General features: G+C 37.1%; 1 protein-coding gene across 1 annotated transcript; it reads right to left on the bottom strand.

Annotated features, from left to right (window-relative positions):
- Nucleotides 1-244: 244 nt before the first annotated feature.
- On the bottom strand, nt 245-14,130 carry tgfbr2l (transforming growth factor beta receptor-like). Its single transcript, XM_081367643.1, has 7 exons — nt 13,949-14,130; nt 10,067-10,217; nt 7,423-7,625; nt 5,904-6,736; nt 4,426-4,567; nt 4,215-4,342; nt 245-1,765 (listed from the first exon to the last, which is right to left on the bottom strand). Exons 1-7 carry the CDS (start codon nt 14,004-14,006, stop codon nt 1,487-1,489), a joined length of 1,794 nt encoding a protein of 597 aa, XP_081223769.1. The 5' UTR covers nt 14,007-14,130; the 3' UTR covers nt 245-1,486.
- Nucleotides 14,131-14,139: the final 9 nt, after the last annotated feature.

Genomic DNA, 14,139 nt, shown 5'->3' with positions numbered 1-14,139 from the left:
TAACGTTTCCAAACTTTTGACTGGTATATATATATATAATATTTGAACTTTCTATTAATCAAAGAATCCTGAAAAAATGTATCATGGTTTCCACAAAAACATTAAGCAGCACAACAGTTTTCAGCATTGATAATAAGAAATGTTTCTTCCTCAGCAAGTGAGCACATTAAAACAATTTCTCAAGGATCATGTGACATACACTAAAGATATTTCACAATATTACTGTTTTTACTGTATTTTTTTTAATCAAATATATATAGCTTTGGAGAGCATAAGATGTTATTTAAATGTTTTTCAAATATCTCACTGACCCCAGACTTTTGAACTGTAGTGTAAAAATGTAAGCCAAAAAATTCTGGACACGTTATGCATATACATTTTATGTAGTGATTACTGTACAGCTGTGAAGCCAGTTCACACAAGGAATGGGCAAAATGACTCAACACATCTCTGTTTGCTTCATCTTCAGTAATGGAAAAAGCACGACAGGTTGCCATATGTTCATGTTGACATTCTCACAGAAAGTATTTATCTCCATCAGTTCTTTTTCCAGTATGCAATCTGGTATGAATTTTCCCTGTCCTCAAAGTAGCTCTGTAGAATTTGGGTGAACCTCAGATTGCTTAAAAAAGTTTAGCTGGAGTGTAAATGCAGGCTGATTAGAAACTAGACTAGTCAGTCTCATGCTTTTCTCTTTGTCTGAGACCCGAGCTCACTGACGTAACGGATCATTAGCTTATTGAATCCCGTTGACCATCAGAAGCGAGTCTGAGGAATCTTTTAAAAGTTCAAATTAGGATAAGCTAATTGATTATCATCAAAGTCTAGAATGAACAGGATGTTCCTTAACTTCTGAAGTAGGACATTGATAATCCCAGATAAAAAGCTTTGATACATTTGATGTCATTTAATTAAAGTAATCAGCTAAGTGGTTAAAAAATGGTCAGTGCAAAGAAACTCATTCAGAGCAAAAGGAACATAAGGTTGGTCTTTTTATGTCTAAAAACAGAAGTTCTGTTGCTGGTGTATCATCTTTTCGAGTCGTAATTTCAGCTGCAGGTCTGCGGTTAATCAAATTGAAGTCCCCCAAAACCCAGTTTATGGGAAGATCACGTGGATTTCGTAAGTGAGTGAGTCAGAAAGAGCAATGGAAAATTTTAAATCAGAAAATGATGTGTGGTAAACATTTTTGGGAAAACATTTTAGTAAGAATGGCACACTTTTCAACTCTCTGCCACGTACCCTCAGCTTCTCTCCACCTGCAATAGCTTTATTTTTATTTATTTTTTGTAGTTTCTTTATGGCACAAAGCAGCTTTGGGAAATGTTCATTTCGCCTTCATCCTTTACAGCATTATACAAGAAAATAATGATATTTTAGAACGGAAACCCTCTTTTGTCCGTCGGTTTAGATTAGCGTTTAAAGAAAAACGGAGACCAGCTCCACATAGTGAATCAATATGCATTACAAGAATAAGTCTGATTTTTCACATTTGACTCGGTTGCCTGGAGGAAACGGAGATCTGCGTGTCAGCTGTAACATGCGGACAGATGCCAGTGCTGTGGTCCGTGCAGGGAGGAAGGGAGGGGAGGGATGGGGTTTGGTCTTCTGTAGATGGCGTTATGGGTGTGTGTGTGCAGATGGAGTTCTCCAGCTCTTCCTGTGCCAGAGTGTTAAAGCGCTCCACCACGCAGTGTGCCGTCAGACGAGCCTCCGGGTCTTGATCCCAGCACTCTGTTATAGTCGCACACAAGAGCTGCATGCCCTAAAACACCAGACACAAAATTTGCAATTACGAATAGAAATGTCTGTAACATCTTCTAAGAAGCCTGTATATAGCCTATATCTAATTTGTAATATCTAATATCAAATAGCTTTAATTTGCCAATTCAATGTTGGATTTTGATGCTGATTGTTTTTAATGAATTGCAAATTTAATGTGGTTTGTTCTCACTATATATTAAATACATACATGCATACATATATCTATGTATATATATATATGTGTGTGTGTGTGTGTATATATATATATATATATATATATATATATATGTGTGTGTGTGTGTATATGTGTGTATATGTGTATATATGTATACTATATAACGTATTTATATATATACACATATATATATATATATATATATATATATATATATATATATACATACACACACACACACATATATACACATGTGTGTGTGTGTGTGTGTATATACACACACACACACACTGTAATATATTAATGCAAGAACATTATATATATATATAGATATAGATGCACACATTAAAAATATTAAATTACAAACATTTTAGTATTTTCAATGTGTGCATCTATCATACATGTATATTAACATTCATGCGCGTAATTTGCACGGGGGTTACGGGGGTTATGACCCCCCCAAAAATCTGATCCAGCTAATATAACCCCCCCCCCCCCCACATATTAAAATAAATATGAAATATTCCGAATGAATACTTTTGTTCGTTTTCTTTATTTCATTTGCCAGCAAGAAAGATAGTATCATATTTTAAATAATCTGTAATGTACTTCCCGCCCACCGCACCGCCGACTACTTGGTATTACCCAACCCGCTTTCTCTACCAAGTTTGTTCACTATATTGCGCAGTCGCTGGGATGAATGGTTGGAGAAAGCTGACGGTGCATGCTAACGGATGGAAAGATGAAAAAGGACACTGAAAGGCAGCCAGACAACGATTTTTCATTGTTGGTCGACACCATTTTTTACAGTCTATGGTCGACACCAGCCAAAAAGAGGAAAAATCCTGACCAAACGGAGGTGCGTTTCTCAAAGTGTGAGGCGCGGGCGCGTGCGCGGCCCACTGCTGGGGGGGAATAGAGACATGACAAATGGGGCGCGACAAACAGGTTTTGTGCCCATCTTTTTAATTCCTTTATTTATTGACCATACACTCAAAACAAAACAAAGACACATTTAAATGTAAGCCTTGCTGAACCTTTTTACACGTAAGTTTAAAAGTAGTAGCTAGGCTATCACTTTATGGTTCCCATGGAGACGCGTCATTCATTGCTTGTCACACCGCAGCCACAATAGCGCTGAATGAATGACTGATGATCTGCTTTTATTTCTTTTTATTCAAAATTTCACAAATTTGTTAGCTATAGCAGGATATATCTGATATTCCGATTGTCAAATATGTGCAAGTGGATGTGTTTTGTTGTTTAAACACCTTTATAACGATCGCGTTAGTTGTATGCGCAACGTATTTTAGGTAAGTTATCTTAAAATACCTAAAAACAAAAATACGTAAATTATTAGGAATTTACCACCTCCGGCTCAATTTGAGATTATTATCATAATTTTTATTTTTTTATAATTTTTTTGTTCTTTTTGCAGTTTGCAAAGTGACAAAATGAATCAAAGCACAACTAGTCCACACTTTCCCAGTTTCTGAATTTGATGTTATCAGAGGCTAAATGCAAACACAATTTTTTTTTATCTACTTTTGAGTCTTATTTCATGCAAAGTGATAATATAATTGCACTTTCATTTTCTCTCTTTGAAAGTTTTTAATGCTGTTATTTGATGTTAAGTTTTTAAAATGTGATGTTAATAAAATACATTTTAACAGATAAACTTAAAGATTTTGTTAGTGGATGGTGAGTTTTGGTGATGCCCACCAATATGTGAAATCTGTTCAGAATAAAGGTGCAAGCTGCACTCCAGTGTGCCACCCTATATTGTAATATTGAGAGTTGAATTGTGCATAATACATTTGCTGCATGTAGGTGCCAATACAGTGATGCAATTGATTAATCTTTAAGTTTTTTTTTTTTTTTTTGTTTTTTTTTTATAAGATATTGAACACACAAAAAATCAATTAATTGGAAGCTGCCACTGCTGGCTAGTGCTTAAACACTGTGTCATTATGGCATAAATAGTCAAGTGAACAACTGCATTTACGTTAAGTAGCCTAAATCAGTAAAAGTATCACAATGTATTTCTAAAACAGGAACGGCAAATTACCTTTTACACAAGAAAATTATTCAATAAATAAATTAATAAATATGCAGCGAGTTTAACCCCCCCAATGGTAGACCCAAAGTTACGCCCTTGTTAACATTATTGCATTTTATAATGAATTATATAGGATTATGTATATTTTTCACAATATAATTGATGTACATAGCTTTTATCAGTTTTATCAACATCCAGTTATAATTGTGTACCCACTGGATGTGTCGTCCAGCTCGCAGGAATATCTGGTCGTCCTCTGTCTCTTAACACCAGGTCTCTCATGCTGTCTACACAAGGTTGCTCACACACCTTGGAGCCAAATGGGGGTTCGTAACACTTTACCTCTGTTGAAAAGAAAACAAATGTTCTTTAATTCTTACAGTATGCTTTTAACCTCAAGAAAATATCCATGGAGAGCTTTACTTGCCTCCTATGACGTCACACCTAGAGACCATTTCCCACAGCACCAGGGCCATGGAGTAGATGTCAATCTGTTTGAAGGACTCCAAGTCCTCTAGATTCACCCTGGACTCCAGAACTTCAGGGGCCATATAGCGTGCCGTCCCCACCTACAGGACATGGACCATGTGATTTAAATCGGACAAATTCGCCAAATTGAATTACCAATGGTTTCATGTGATTACATCTGTGACCTTAACAAATCAACCACTGAGCTTTTAGGTTACACTTAAATAGCTTGAAGAAGTGATCACCATGCCCACAGCAGTTCTGCCCACTCAGACGATACATTTAGAAATGATTCAGCTGGAAGGGATGTTTGTGTGTACACAACATTTGAAGACCGTGACTATTTCGATAACTAGAATGCTGCCTACGCAGGAATCATACGCATGTTCTTGGCAACTACGCTGTCTTCCAGCATTCCTCGTTTCGACCCAATTCTAAGGCTGAAACTATTGAAATCTGTTTCCAAGGCGTCATTTATGTCATGAAGTTTCTGCCTATGTACAGCCATAGAAATTGTCCCAAAAAGCCAAGATGATCTGAGCCAATTGCCTCATTGGCAGTGCTCCGACATGTAATGTGTTTGCACTTCGGGTGACCCGAGTTTAAGTCCTGACTCAGGGACCTTTCCCAATCCTGTCAGTTCTCTATACTTTCCTTTCTCAAAACAGGCAAAAATCATTCTAAAAAAATGTATTATAAATAGATTATAAATATACAATACTGTTCAAAAGTTTGGGTTCAGTAAGAGTTTTTTAAAGGAATAACTGTGATGCTTTAATTCAATAGGATGCAATAAATTGATAAAAAGGGTCAGACATTTATTTAGATAAATTATTTCTTATTCAAATAAATGCTGTTCTTCTAAACATTTTGCTCATGAGATAATTCTAGGAAAAAAATGTATCATGGTTTCCACAAATAATAGCAGCACAACTGTTTTGAACATTGATAATAATAAGCAATCCTTCTTGAGAAGCAAATCAGCATATTAGAATGATTTCTGAAGGATCATATGACACTGAAGACTGGAGTAATGATGCTGAATTTCTTTTTGTGTTAAATTGTAAAAATGTATCACAATATTACTGTTTTTAATTAATGATTGGCATAAGAGACAAAAACATCTAAAAAACATAACCATGATACCAACATACCAACCCCAGACTTTGGAAAGGGTAGTGTACTTATTATACATTGATAAATAGTAGTTTGGTATAATAAAAAATGCACTATTTAACTGAATATGTTTATGTGCTGCATATATGCCTATCAGATTATCATGCTGTGGCTTGGCAACAAAAAATATGTAGAGTGTTACAAAAATCAGTCCCTTATGAGGTTCAATTTAATTTAGGATGTCGGCCTTAGAAAGCAACTACGTAGTAGACGCCACGACAGCTCACTAGGTTTTTATTCAGAGCCGATGTTTTGTCATACCTGTCCACTGTTGGCAAAATCATCTACGGTGAGGGAGAGGTCGAGTCGCAGAGCCAGTCCGAAATCACAGAGCGCACACTCGCTGTGGTTCTTCAACACAATGTTGCTGCTCTTCAGATCTCTATGGGCGATGGGCACTTTTGGTGTGCCGCAGGGCGTTGTGTCACTGTGCAGGTGCGCCAGGCCTCTCGCTATAGAGCCTGCCAGTGAACACAGCTCGGTCCATGTGAGAATATGGCCAGCTAGAAAGTCCTGAAGGTTACCCATGTTATAATAGGCCATGATGAGCCAGTATTGCCTCTGGGAGGCAGCAGTAATGCCACCCCGCTCCTCAGCTGTCAGGAACTGCACCACATTCTCATGTTTTAAGTTGGCGTCAGAGAATATGGCTCTTTCGTTACACCACGAGGAATACTCCACCGCCGGGAAGATCTTCACAGCCACCGTTTCGTACTGCCCGCCCTCATTATGACTGAGCCGTGCCCGCCACACCTCTGCGAAGCGCCCCTTACCCACCAGCGCCTCCAGCTGGATGGGCAGCTGCTCTGTGTTGTGGTTTAGGTTATTGGCACAAGTCGATGATATTTCTGAATTGACGTCATCGCTGAGGGATGACAGCTTGCCACGGTAATCGCTGCCATTTACTTGGCCCTCGGCTGGATCCAGAGACTGGTAGTGTGTGCGGCGTGGTCCCCAGTCTTTGGGTTTCTTGCCAGGCTGACGTGTGCGGTACAAGTAAAAAGCCATGGTGGCAATGACAGCTACCAGAAGGGGTGGAACCAAGCTTATGACTACTACCGGAATGACGTCTTTAGACTTCAGCTTTGAGAATCCTGGGGGAAAAAAGGGATTGATTACATTAGAACACATGGGCTCTGTTCCCAACCCCATTGAAGTGCCCTGCTATATAGGCAGCTGCCTTCTAAGGGAGCATCCTAACTGAAATGAGTGGTTGATTTGGATTGCAAAATACAAAGGCATTTGGGGCTTAATATATATATATAAAGAGTTCAGATGCAAAAGCCTCTAAGTGCCATCTGAAATTTTCTTCTAGAATGATCATTTTTATCAAGCTTGTATATTTAAGTTCAGTAATTTCACTTAAATGACAATTAATAGGTAATTTTCATTGCCATTTAAGTGAAATTACTGAACTTAAATATACAAGCTTGATAAAAATGATCATTCTAGAAGAAAATTTCAGATGGCACTTAGAGGCTTTTGCATCTGAACTCTTCATATATAATTTATTTTATTTTCAACAATGTTGATCATGTGTGGGTGGTGGGCAAAAATGACAAAAAAATTCTATTAAAAAAATATGATACTTCCTTAGGATTTAGGAATATCTTACAAGGCACGATAATCATAATAATGCACTTTTGATGCTTTAAAATTCTGCCTACATAGGAAGCTCAGTAGGTTTTGAAATAGAGCCATGGTTTTGGATATCAAAGCAAAAAACAAGTTTTAATAGTGTTGAAATATTCATTTGAATGTACTACTTTTCATGCTTTACCATTGGCTCCTTTGTCAAAGATGAGTCTGTCGTTGCACTCATGATCTCCGATACAGCCGCAGATGAACAGCAGGCCATCTTCAGAGGGCTGAGGTGTCATCAAACACTCCTTGGAGGAGTAGTTGGCCAGCATTATGTTCTCCAGCATTTCCTTCGGGTTATAACACAGCGTCCGCACGCTCATGCTCACATTGTCCTTCTTCCTATGTGAGAAAAAAAATGACAGAAACATCACTTTAAAGGCAGGGTAGGTAGGATTTTTCTAAAAAAAAAAAACATTCCAAATTTGTTTCGACTGTCTTTATATACCAATACATAATTAAAATGTAAGTACTCTGAAAAAGAGAGTATAAAAATCGAGTGTCTGTAAACCTCTCACGACTGTTGTAAACACAGCTCATTATTTCCATTCACTCCACCCCCTCCCTTCTGGGCTCCTTCCAAAGCCACGCCCCCAAAACACATGAACGCGCGACGCCAAACGCTCAGGCTCAGCTGGAAGACGCATTTATTTACCTGAGACGAGTGGAGAGGAAGGAGCGCAGTGCATGCAGTGACATGTCAGAATCACATGTAATAAAATACCTAACTTTATCACTATAAATATAAACAAATAAGATTTCTTTTAGTACTCACTATCAAGCTAGCATATCGATACTGGTAAAGTTTAAAATATAGCCTACTTTGATTCGGTAACGAGCTATATTTATAGGTAACGAGCTATATTTATAAGGCAAAGCTAAAAACAGGTTGCATTGATACACGTTTTTCCATTACCATCAGTTACACTGTGATGAAGGTGAATTTCGTGTAAGATTCATAACATATACGGTGTTTTGCATGTAAGAGTTTCCATGATGAAAACATTGTTGACTCTAATGAGGACTACACTCCGGAGACAAGTATCGCTTCGTCGGTTCAAGGACAGGTCCGGGGTCGAGGGCGAAGCAGAGGAGGTCGTTCAAGAGTGCGGGCAACCAGGGTCCGAGGAAGTAGTTTTTGCCTTGTTTGCCTTCGCTGACTGAATATGCAGGTGCTTTGAATTTTGAATGCTCTTTCTCTGCCATAATTTTACTCTTCGTAGGTTCCGCGCCTCTCTTGCACTCCTCAAATCAAACGGATGCGCGCGCATATGGGCAGATCTAGTAACAGGGGTGGTAGCCATGGTTGCGAGAGTGAGTGACAGTCGCCCAAACCAATCAATTGTTTCGTCCCGAATGGAAATAATGAGCTGTGTTTATTGCAGATTAAAAGGTCTACAGTCACTCGATTTTTATACTCTCTTTTTCAGAGCATTTACATTTTAATTATGTATTGGTATATAAAGACAGTTTAAACAAATTAGAAAAAAAGTTTTTTATAAAAATCCTACCTACCCTACCTTTAATTGTTAAAAAAGTGATCAAATTCTTCAAAAAGATATTTTCTGTTCCTCTGATCAAATCTAGAATAAAAATTAACCAGGGCATCACTGCTCAGAGGTGCACTTTGTTCTTTATGCCAGAGTCTAAACTTTCCAGAGAGTTATAAATGTGTTTGCTGTTCATTCTGCATTTGACCCCTCAAAAAAAAGCCTCTTTTTTTTACACAGCTTGCTTCGACTGCAGTCACTCAAAGGTCACCTCGAATGGCTTCTTCATAGACTGAGCAGGGTGGAACTGGCTTGAAAGGAAATCTCTTGAAAAGCGACCCATATTAGACCACAGATCCCAATCGCTGTAAGGCAGCTAAATCCTTATTCAATGGGACCTTATTGAAATATTATGCCATTTCAGCATCAAACATTTTAGAACATAATTTCATCCAGAATACGTTTCCAGCACAATTTATTCAGTAACATGGTATTGGAGCGAATGAAGCGCAAAACAGACATCACGATCAGTACAGAGCAAATGATTCGGTTCATTTCACGGAATCAAAAGCATGCATCGCAACCAGTGAAGTCCTGAACCAAAGATTCGAATGGGTCGGTTCTTTTTACTGAATCAAACACATACTGTACAGCTTACAACTTTGACTGAGGCAGTGCGATTCAAATCACAGTTACTAGTAGTTAAATATGCACATTATGGTACCAAATTTGAGATTTTTTTTGGATTGTTTTCTAGTATTGTAGTATTTAGTTCTAAACTGTCTAAACAGACTCCTATTGAAGTCATCTCATCATTTGCAAGATTTCCTCCAAAATGTTTATTCCTTAAAAGTACTAAAACCATTAATGGAACCAAGGATAGTTCACCCAAAAATCATTTACTCACCCTCATGTTCCAAAACTTGCATGAGTTTATTTCTTCCGTTGAACACAAAATCAGATACCAGACAGTAGACTGTAGCCACTGACTTCCATACTATTTATTTCATACTGTCTGGTTACAGTATCAACATTCTTCAAAATATCTTCTTTTGTGTTCAACAGAAGAAAGAAACTCTAGAAGGTAAGTAAATGATGACAAAATTTTAATTTTTGGGTGAACTATCCCTTTAAGGAGATGATTCCCAATCTCTAGTAATCATCTTGGTGTCTTATAATGCATCACAGAGGATTTGAGCCTTTGAATAGTGCCATAGAGAACAGGGTTCCAACTATCAAACTCAATTTTATGCAAGTCACATATGCATACTTCAAATTTAGTTGTGGACTTACCATATTGCTACACACACTTCTTCAGTCAGGGTACAGTAAGAGGTCAGACTGCAGTTGCTCATGCAGATGTTGTCTTCACATACAGGACTGGAGTTGTCACACCACTTACAGAGGTTGGTCTTTATGAGGGTGAAACTCTGCGCCTGCAACACTGCAATAGGGACAGGCAATAAGATTTCATAGTTTCAAATTTCAAAGATTTCATCTTAATTCTTTCTGAAGATTTTAAATAGATGACAAATATCACGGATATATCACATAGTAAAAATATATATGTATTAATTTGTTTTTCCACCACCTTTTTAGCATTTTTCATATGATAAATTTGATTTTGGGGGTGAACTATCCATTTAAATTACCCGTTGGTGTGTAGAATGGTAATATGTATCATTGGGATGCTATTATAGTTTTATTAATACTTTGAATTATTTTTTATTTCTGTTTTATTTAGGGATGCACCCATATGAAATTTTTTGATACCAATAACTGATAATTCTTTATTTGAAAGCTGATGACCGATATATTGGCCAATAAATCTAAATTTTTTATCATTTTTGAGAGCCTAATTACAAAAACAAAAGTCTCACCATTAAATGTCCCAAGCACACTAATATAATGATGTTCTCATTATAATTTTATGTAGTTTTAGTTATTTTAGTACATCAAGAAAATTAGAAATGTTGCTTCGGCAACTAGCTCAAATTAAATAAGTTTAAGCTTTAATGTCAGTTCACGTTTAGTTAATATAATGATAATAATTGTATAACCATACATTATAAAATACTTCAGGCCAAAACTACTTTTTAGAAAATAGATGATGGCCTTGGGAACTCTCAAGGAAAAATTATTTATTGCCTAAAAGCACAAATAACTCAAGCGTGCAGTAAAAGCAGTCGAAACTGTCTAATGATGAAACTGATTGCAATGCAAAGTTATAAGAATGAAAGCTGTAATGACAGCTGCAATCAAGACAGCATTTTAGAGCAAATCTTTGAGCTACGTGACCCATCTGGAGTTCATAAATCTCTAATTGGATTTGGATGAATGTAGTATATGGCCTGGTGTGTGTATTTGGTTTGGTGCACACATCACTGAAAGCATGTGTATTCATGAGAGTGTCAGGAGTTCCTGTGGTTAAGTGGGATAAGCCTGAATTCCTTCCCACGCACACTGTCTCCTCTGTCCTGATACTTTCACATCACGACAATATTAATTGTTTATTAAAAGCAGATGAGGGGTGGGAGCTGTTTCGCTGAAGGAGTGAAGCGACCTTACAGTAAACAGTATTACAAATGAAAGAGCAGAGATATTTAACACAGACTTCCAGATGTCCGCTGATGCCAACCATCAAAATATACAACAGAGAGAGAGAGGGAGAGCTCTTGCTTGAAGGAGTGAGGGACATGAAGGGAGAAAGAGACAACAGAGAAAAAGAGAAAAAAAACTGAAGAAAAAAAAACTTAAGGCTAAGCACAAAAGCCCCCCCCCCCACCCCCCCTTCCATAAACTTTAAAGTAATTAAACTCTGCAGCAACTGCTCCAGAAATAAATTGAAGCCAGAAACGCTCATACTGGCCAAGCTTGAAGCTCAACCCCTCAGTGCCTATGGGAAAACCAATGGCTGCATGCTTACAAGAGATGCTGGCCTGCAATTATTTAGTTTGCACTCAAGCAAGTTTCCCTTCTCGTTCCCTTTTTGTAATTCATAAGTATGATAATGAATATATGTAATATGTAGTGTGTGTGTGTTTGTGTAGCAGTTTTCTATACTGGAATTTGTAAAATGGTATATAGTAAAATAATATTTCAATATTTATAAGTCAAGTCAACCCCCCCCCCCATATATATATATATAATTTTATAATAATATAATATAATAAAAAAATATATATATAAAGTATATATATATACATTACATTTATAATATTTTAATATATTATATATCTCTATATTTTTCCCAAAAATATAATTTAAATAAAACGGTAGATCTGCTGTTCAAAATAAACAGAGTACCTGACTTATGCATCTATGAATTACATGTGTGTATATATATATATATATATATATATATATATATATATATATTTCCCCTCCCATATACCTTTGCATGCTATAAAGCATTTTCGGGGGCCCCAGTATGCAGTTATCAAACTATCCCACTGGGTGGCAGATTTCCAAGTTTTTCCAATTCCTTTTAAACTCAGCTTGATCCCTGAAAGCATTTCCTGATATTAAATGCATAACAGTACAGTGAAAGCAGCACTGGCATAACTGTCGCATTCATGACAAACAGATGTCTTCAGAAGTTGCTGTTTTAATGTTGACTGTGGCTCCCACACAATGAGTGCCGTTTCAGTGTTAAGGAGGGTGAAGGGCCTGGCCCCATTACTCATTGATAAGAGACGCAATCTCTCATCATTGCCAGCGAAATGTTCTCATGCCAAGTAATAAGAAGCAGCCATTTATCATCATTCAAAACAAGATGCCTCTCCTCCACAGGTACCATGCAAACCCATGCCCACTAAAGAACAACTTCTTGGACTCAAGCAAACAAAGGAGAAAAAGAAAGGCTGTGTTCAGTGAGAGGTCACTGGGGTTGGGTTAGGCCTTTCAGCATCATACCCTCTGTTTAAGTCATTACAATATTGCCATTGTGGGCAATCATGTTGACAAAGCAGAGAAGCATCAAGGGATCTAGATGGATGTCTTTGTATTTTTATGTACAGTCTCTCTGTGAGGTCACATTCGCACACACTGACACTAGCAGCCTTTCCCAGATTTTTCTTAGAGTCGTTTCAAACAACAGATGGGATATGATAAGTGAGACTGAGAAGTGGTAGTTTTCTTCTCTCTGCCTGCATGGTAATATTTCATAATTGTTGTTGTAAGTGGAGCTACTCTATACACACCCAAACCCTTTAAGGAGGCCCCTAAGATAATTTGGATTCTCAAGATTTGGTTTCCCTGTTGGAACTTTCCTAGCATCGTGTTGTTTTCATGCGGTCACAGTGCGTGCCATCTTTTATGCCCATTGTAGAGATTCTGTTTTTTTATTGAGAGCATTGTTTTGGCATACAGTTTCACAACACATACTTTTCAATATTAAGTATTGTTATGAAAATCCAAAGACTTTCATTGGTGTCAAACTACTTTTTATACTGTACTGTGACTCTTATCTTGAAATAGAAACAAGAAATATGATGGACATAGTTATATAGTTTGGACCTCTCTTCGTCACCTCGGGAGGTATACGTTTTAGCTTTTTTTTTGATTTGATTGGATTGTAACAAGAATTAATTGGGAATTCATATGTAATATTGATATTTATTACAGAATACTAGATTATACAATTCTTTTCCTCACCTTTATTCCATAAAATAATCAACATTTAAGCATTGATTTCTTATTGCACTAATCCATCAATCACACCTTTATAAGAAATGTGTGGCAATAGGAGGCAAAATCACTATGGATGATGCTTCATCTAACACACAATTCAATCAAACTATAAAACTGCAGCCTGTTATTCAAGTAAATCAAACTTGAACCTTAATATACAATTATTTACTTGATTTGCAGTATCTCAGAAAACCAAAAGAATTACTTTTCTGGAACTGGAAGTCATTTTAATTGTCACCACAAGCATTGTGCATTTTTTTCTGAGTAAATCAACTTTTAACCAATATATTTAAACCAGTTTTTTTTGTATCCTAAAACTATCTATTTACAGTGGTGTGGTTTTGTTTCTGTAGCCTATGTGTACATATTAGATATCTCTTCAGTGTCAAAAGAAGTTTTGCACACAAAACTCAAAGACAAAGCTCTGATGCGTGGAGCCTCAAGACAACGAAAGCAGATCGAGAGAAGTGAAGATCTACTCACGACAGAAACACAGAAGAACAGATGTGTGAGCCCACAAACTGCAGCCTCCGAGACCCATAATATCTCCCAAACTGCTGAAGCGATTCCGTTATTTTCTTTATCTGCTCGTGTCAAAGACACAGATAAGCTCATCTGTAAGAGAGTTCAGGACTGTGTGTGTGTGTGTGACTGAGTTCCGTGTAGGCGGATCC

This window comes from Scardinius erythrophthalmus (genome assembly GCF_964197995.2).
Source record: "Scardinius erythrophthalmus genome assembly, chromosome: 6".
NCBI classification, from domain to species: domain Eukaryota; kingdom Metazoa; phylum Chordata; class Actinopteri; order Cypriniformes; family Leuciscidae; genus Scardinius; species Scardinius erythrophthalmus.
This window is presented reverse-complemented; position numbering and strand designations above follow the sequence as displayed.

Coding starts and splice junctions, on each gene's coding strand:
- tgfbr2l (XM_081367643.1), bottom strand. CDS start 14,006: ATGGGTCTCGGAGGCTGCAGTTTGTGGGCTCACACATCTGTTCTTCTG. Junction 10,218..13,948: donor TGTTCTTCTGTGTTTCTGTC/GTGAGTAGATCT, acceptor TCCCTATTGCAG/TGTTGCAGGCGCAGAGTTTC. Junction 4,568..5,903: donor ATTTTGCCAACAGTGGACAG/GTATGACAAAAC, acceptor CATGTCCTGTAG/GTGGGGACGGCACGCTATAT.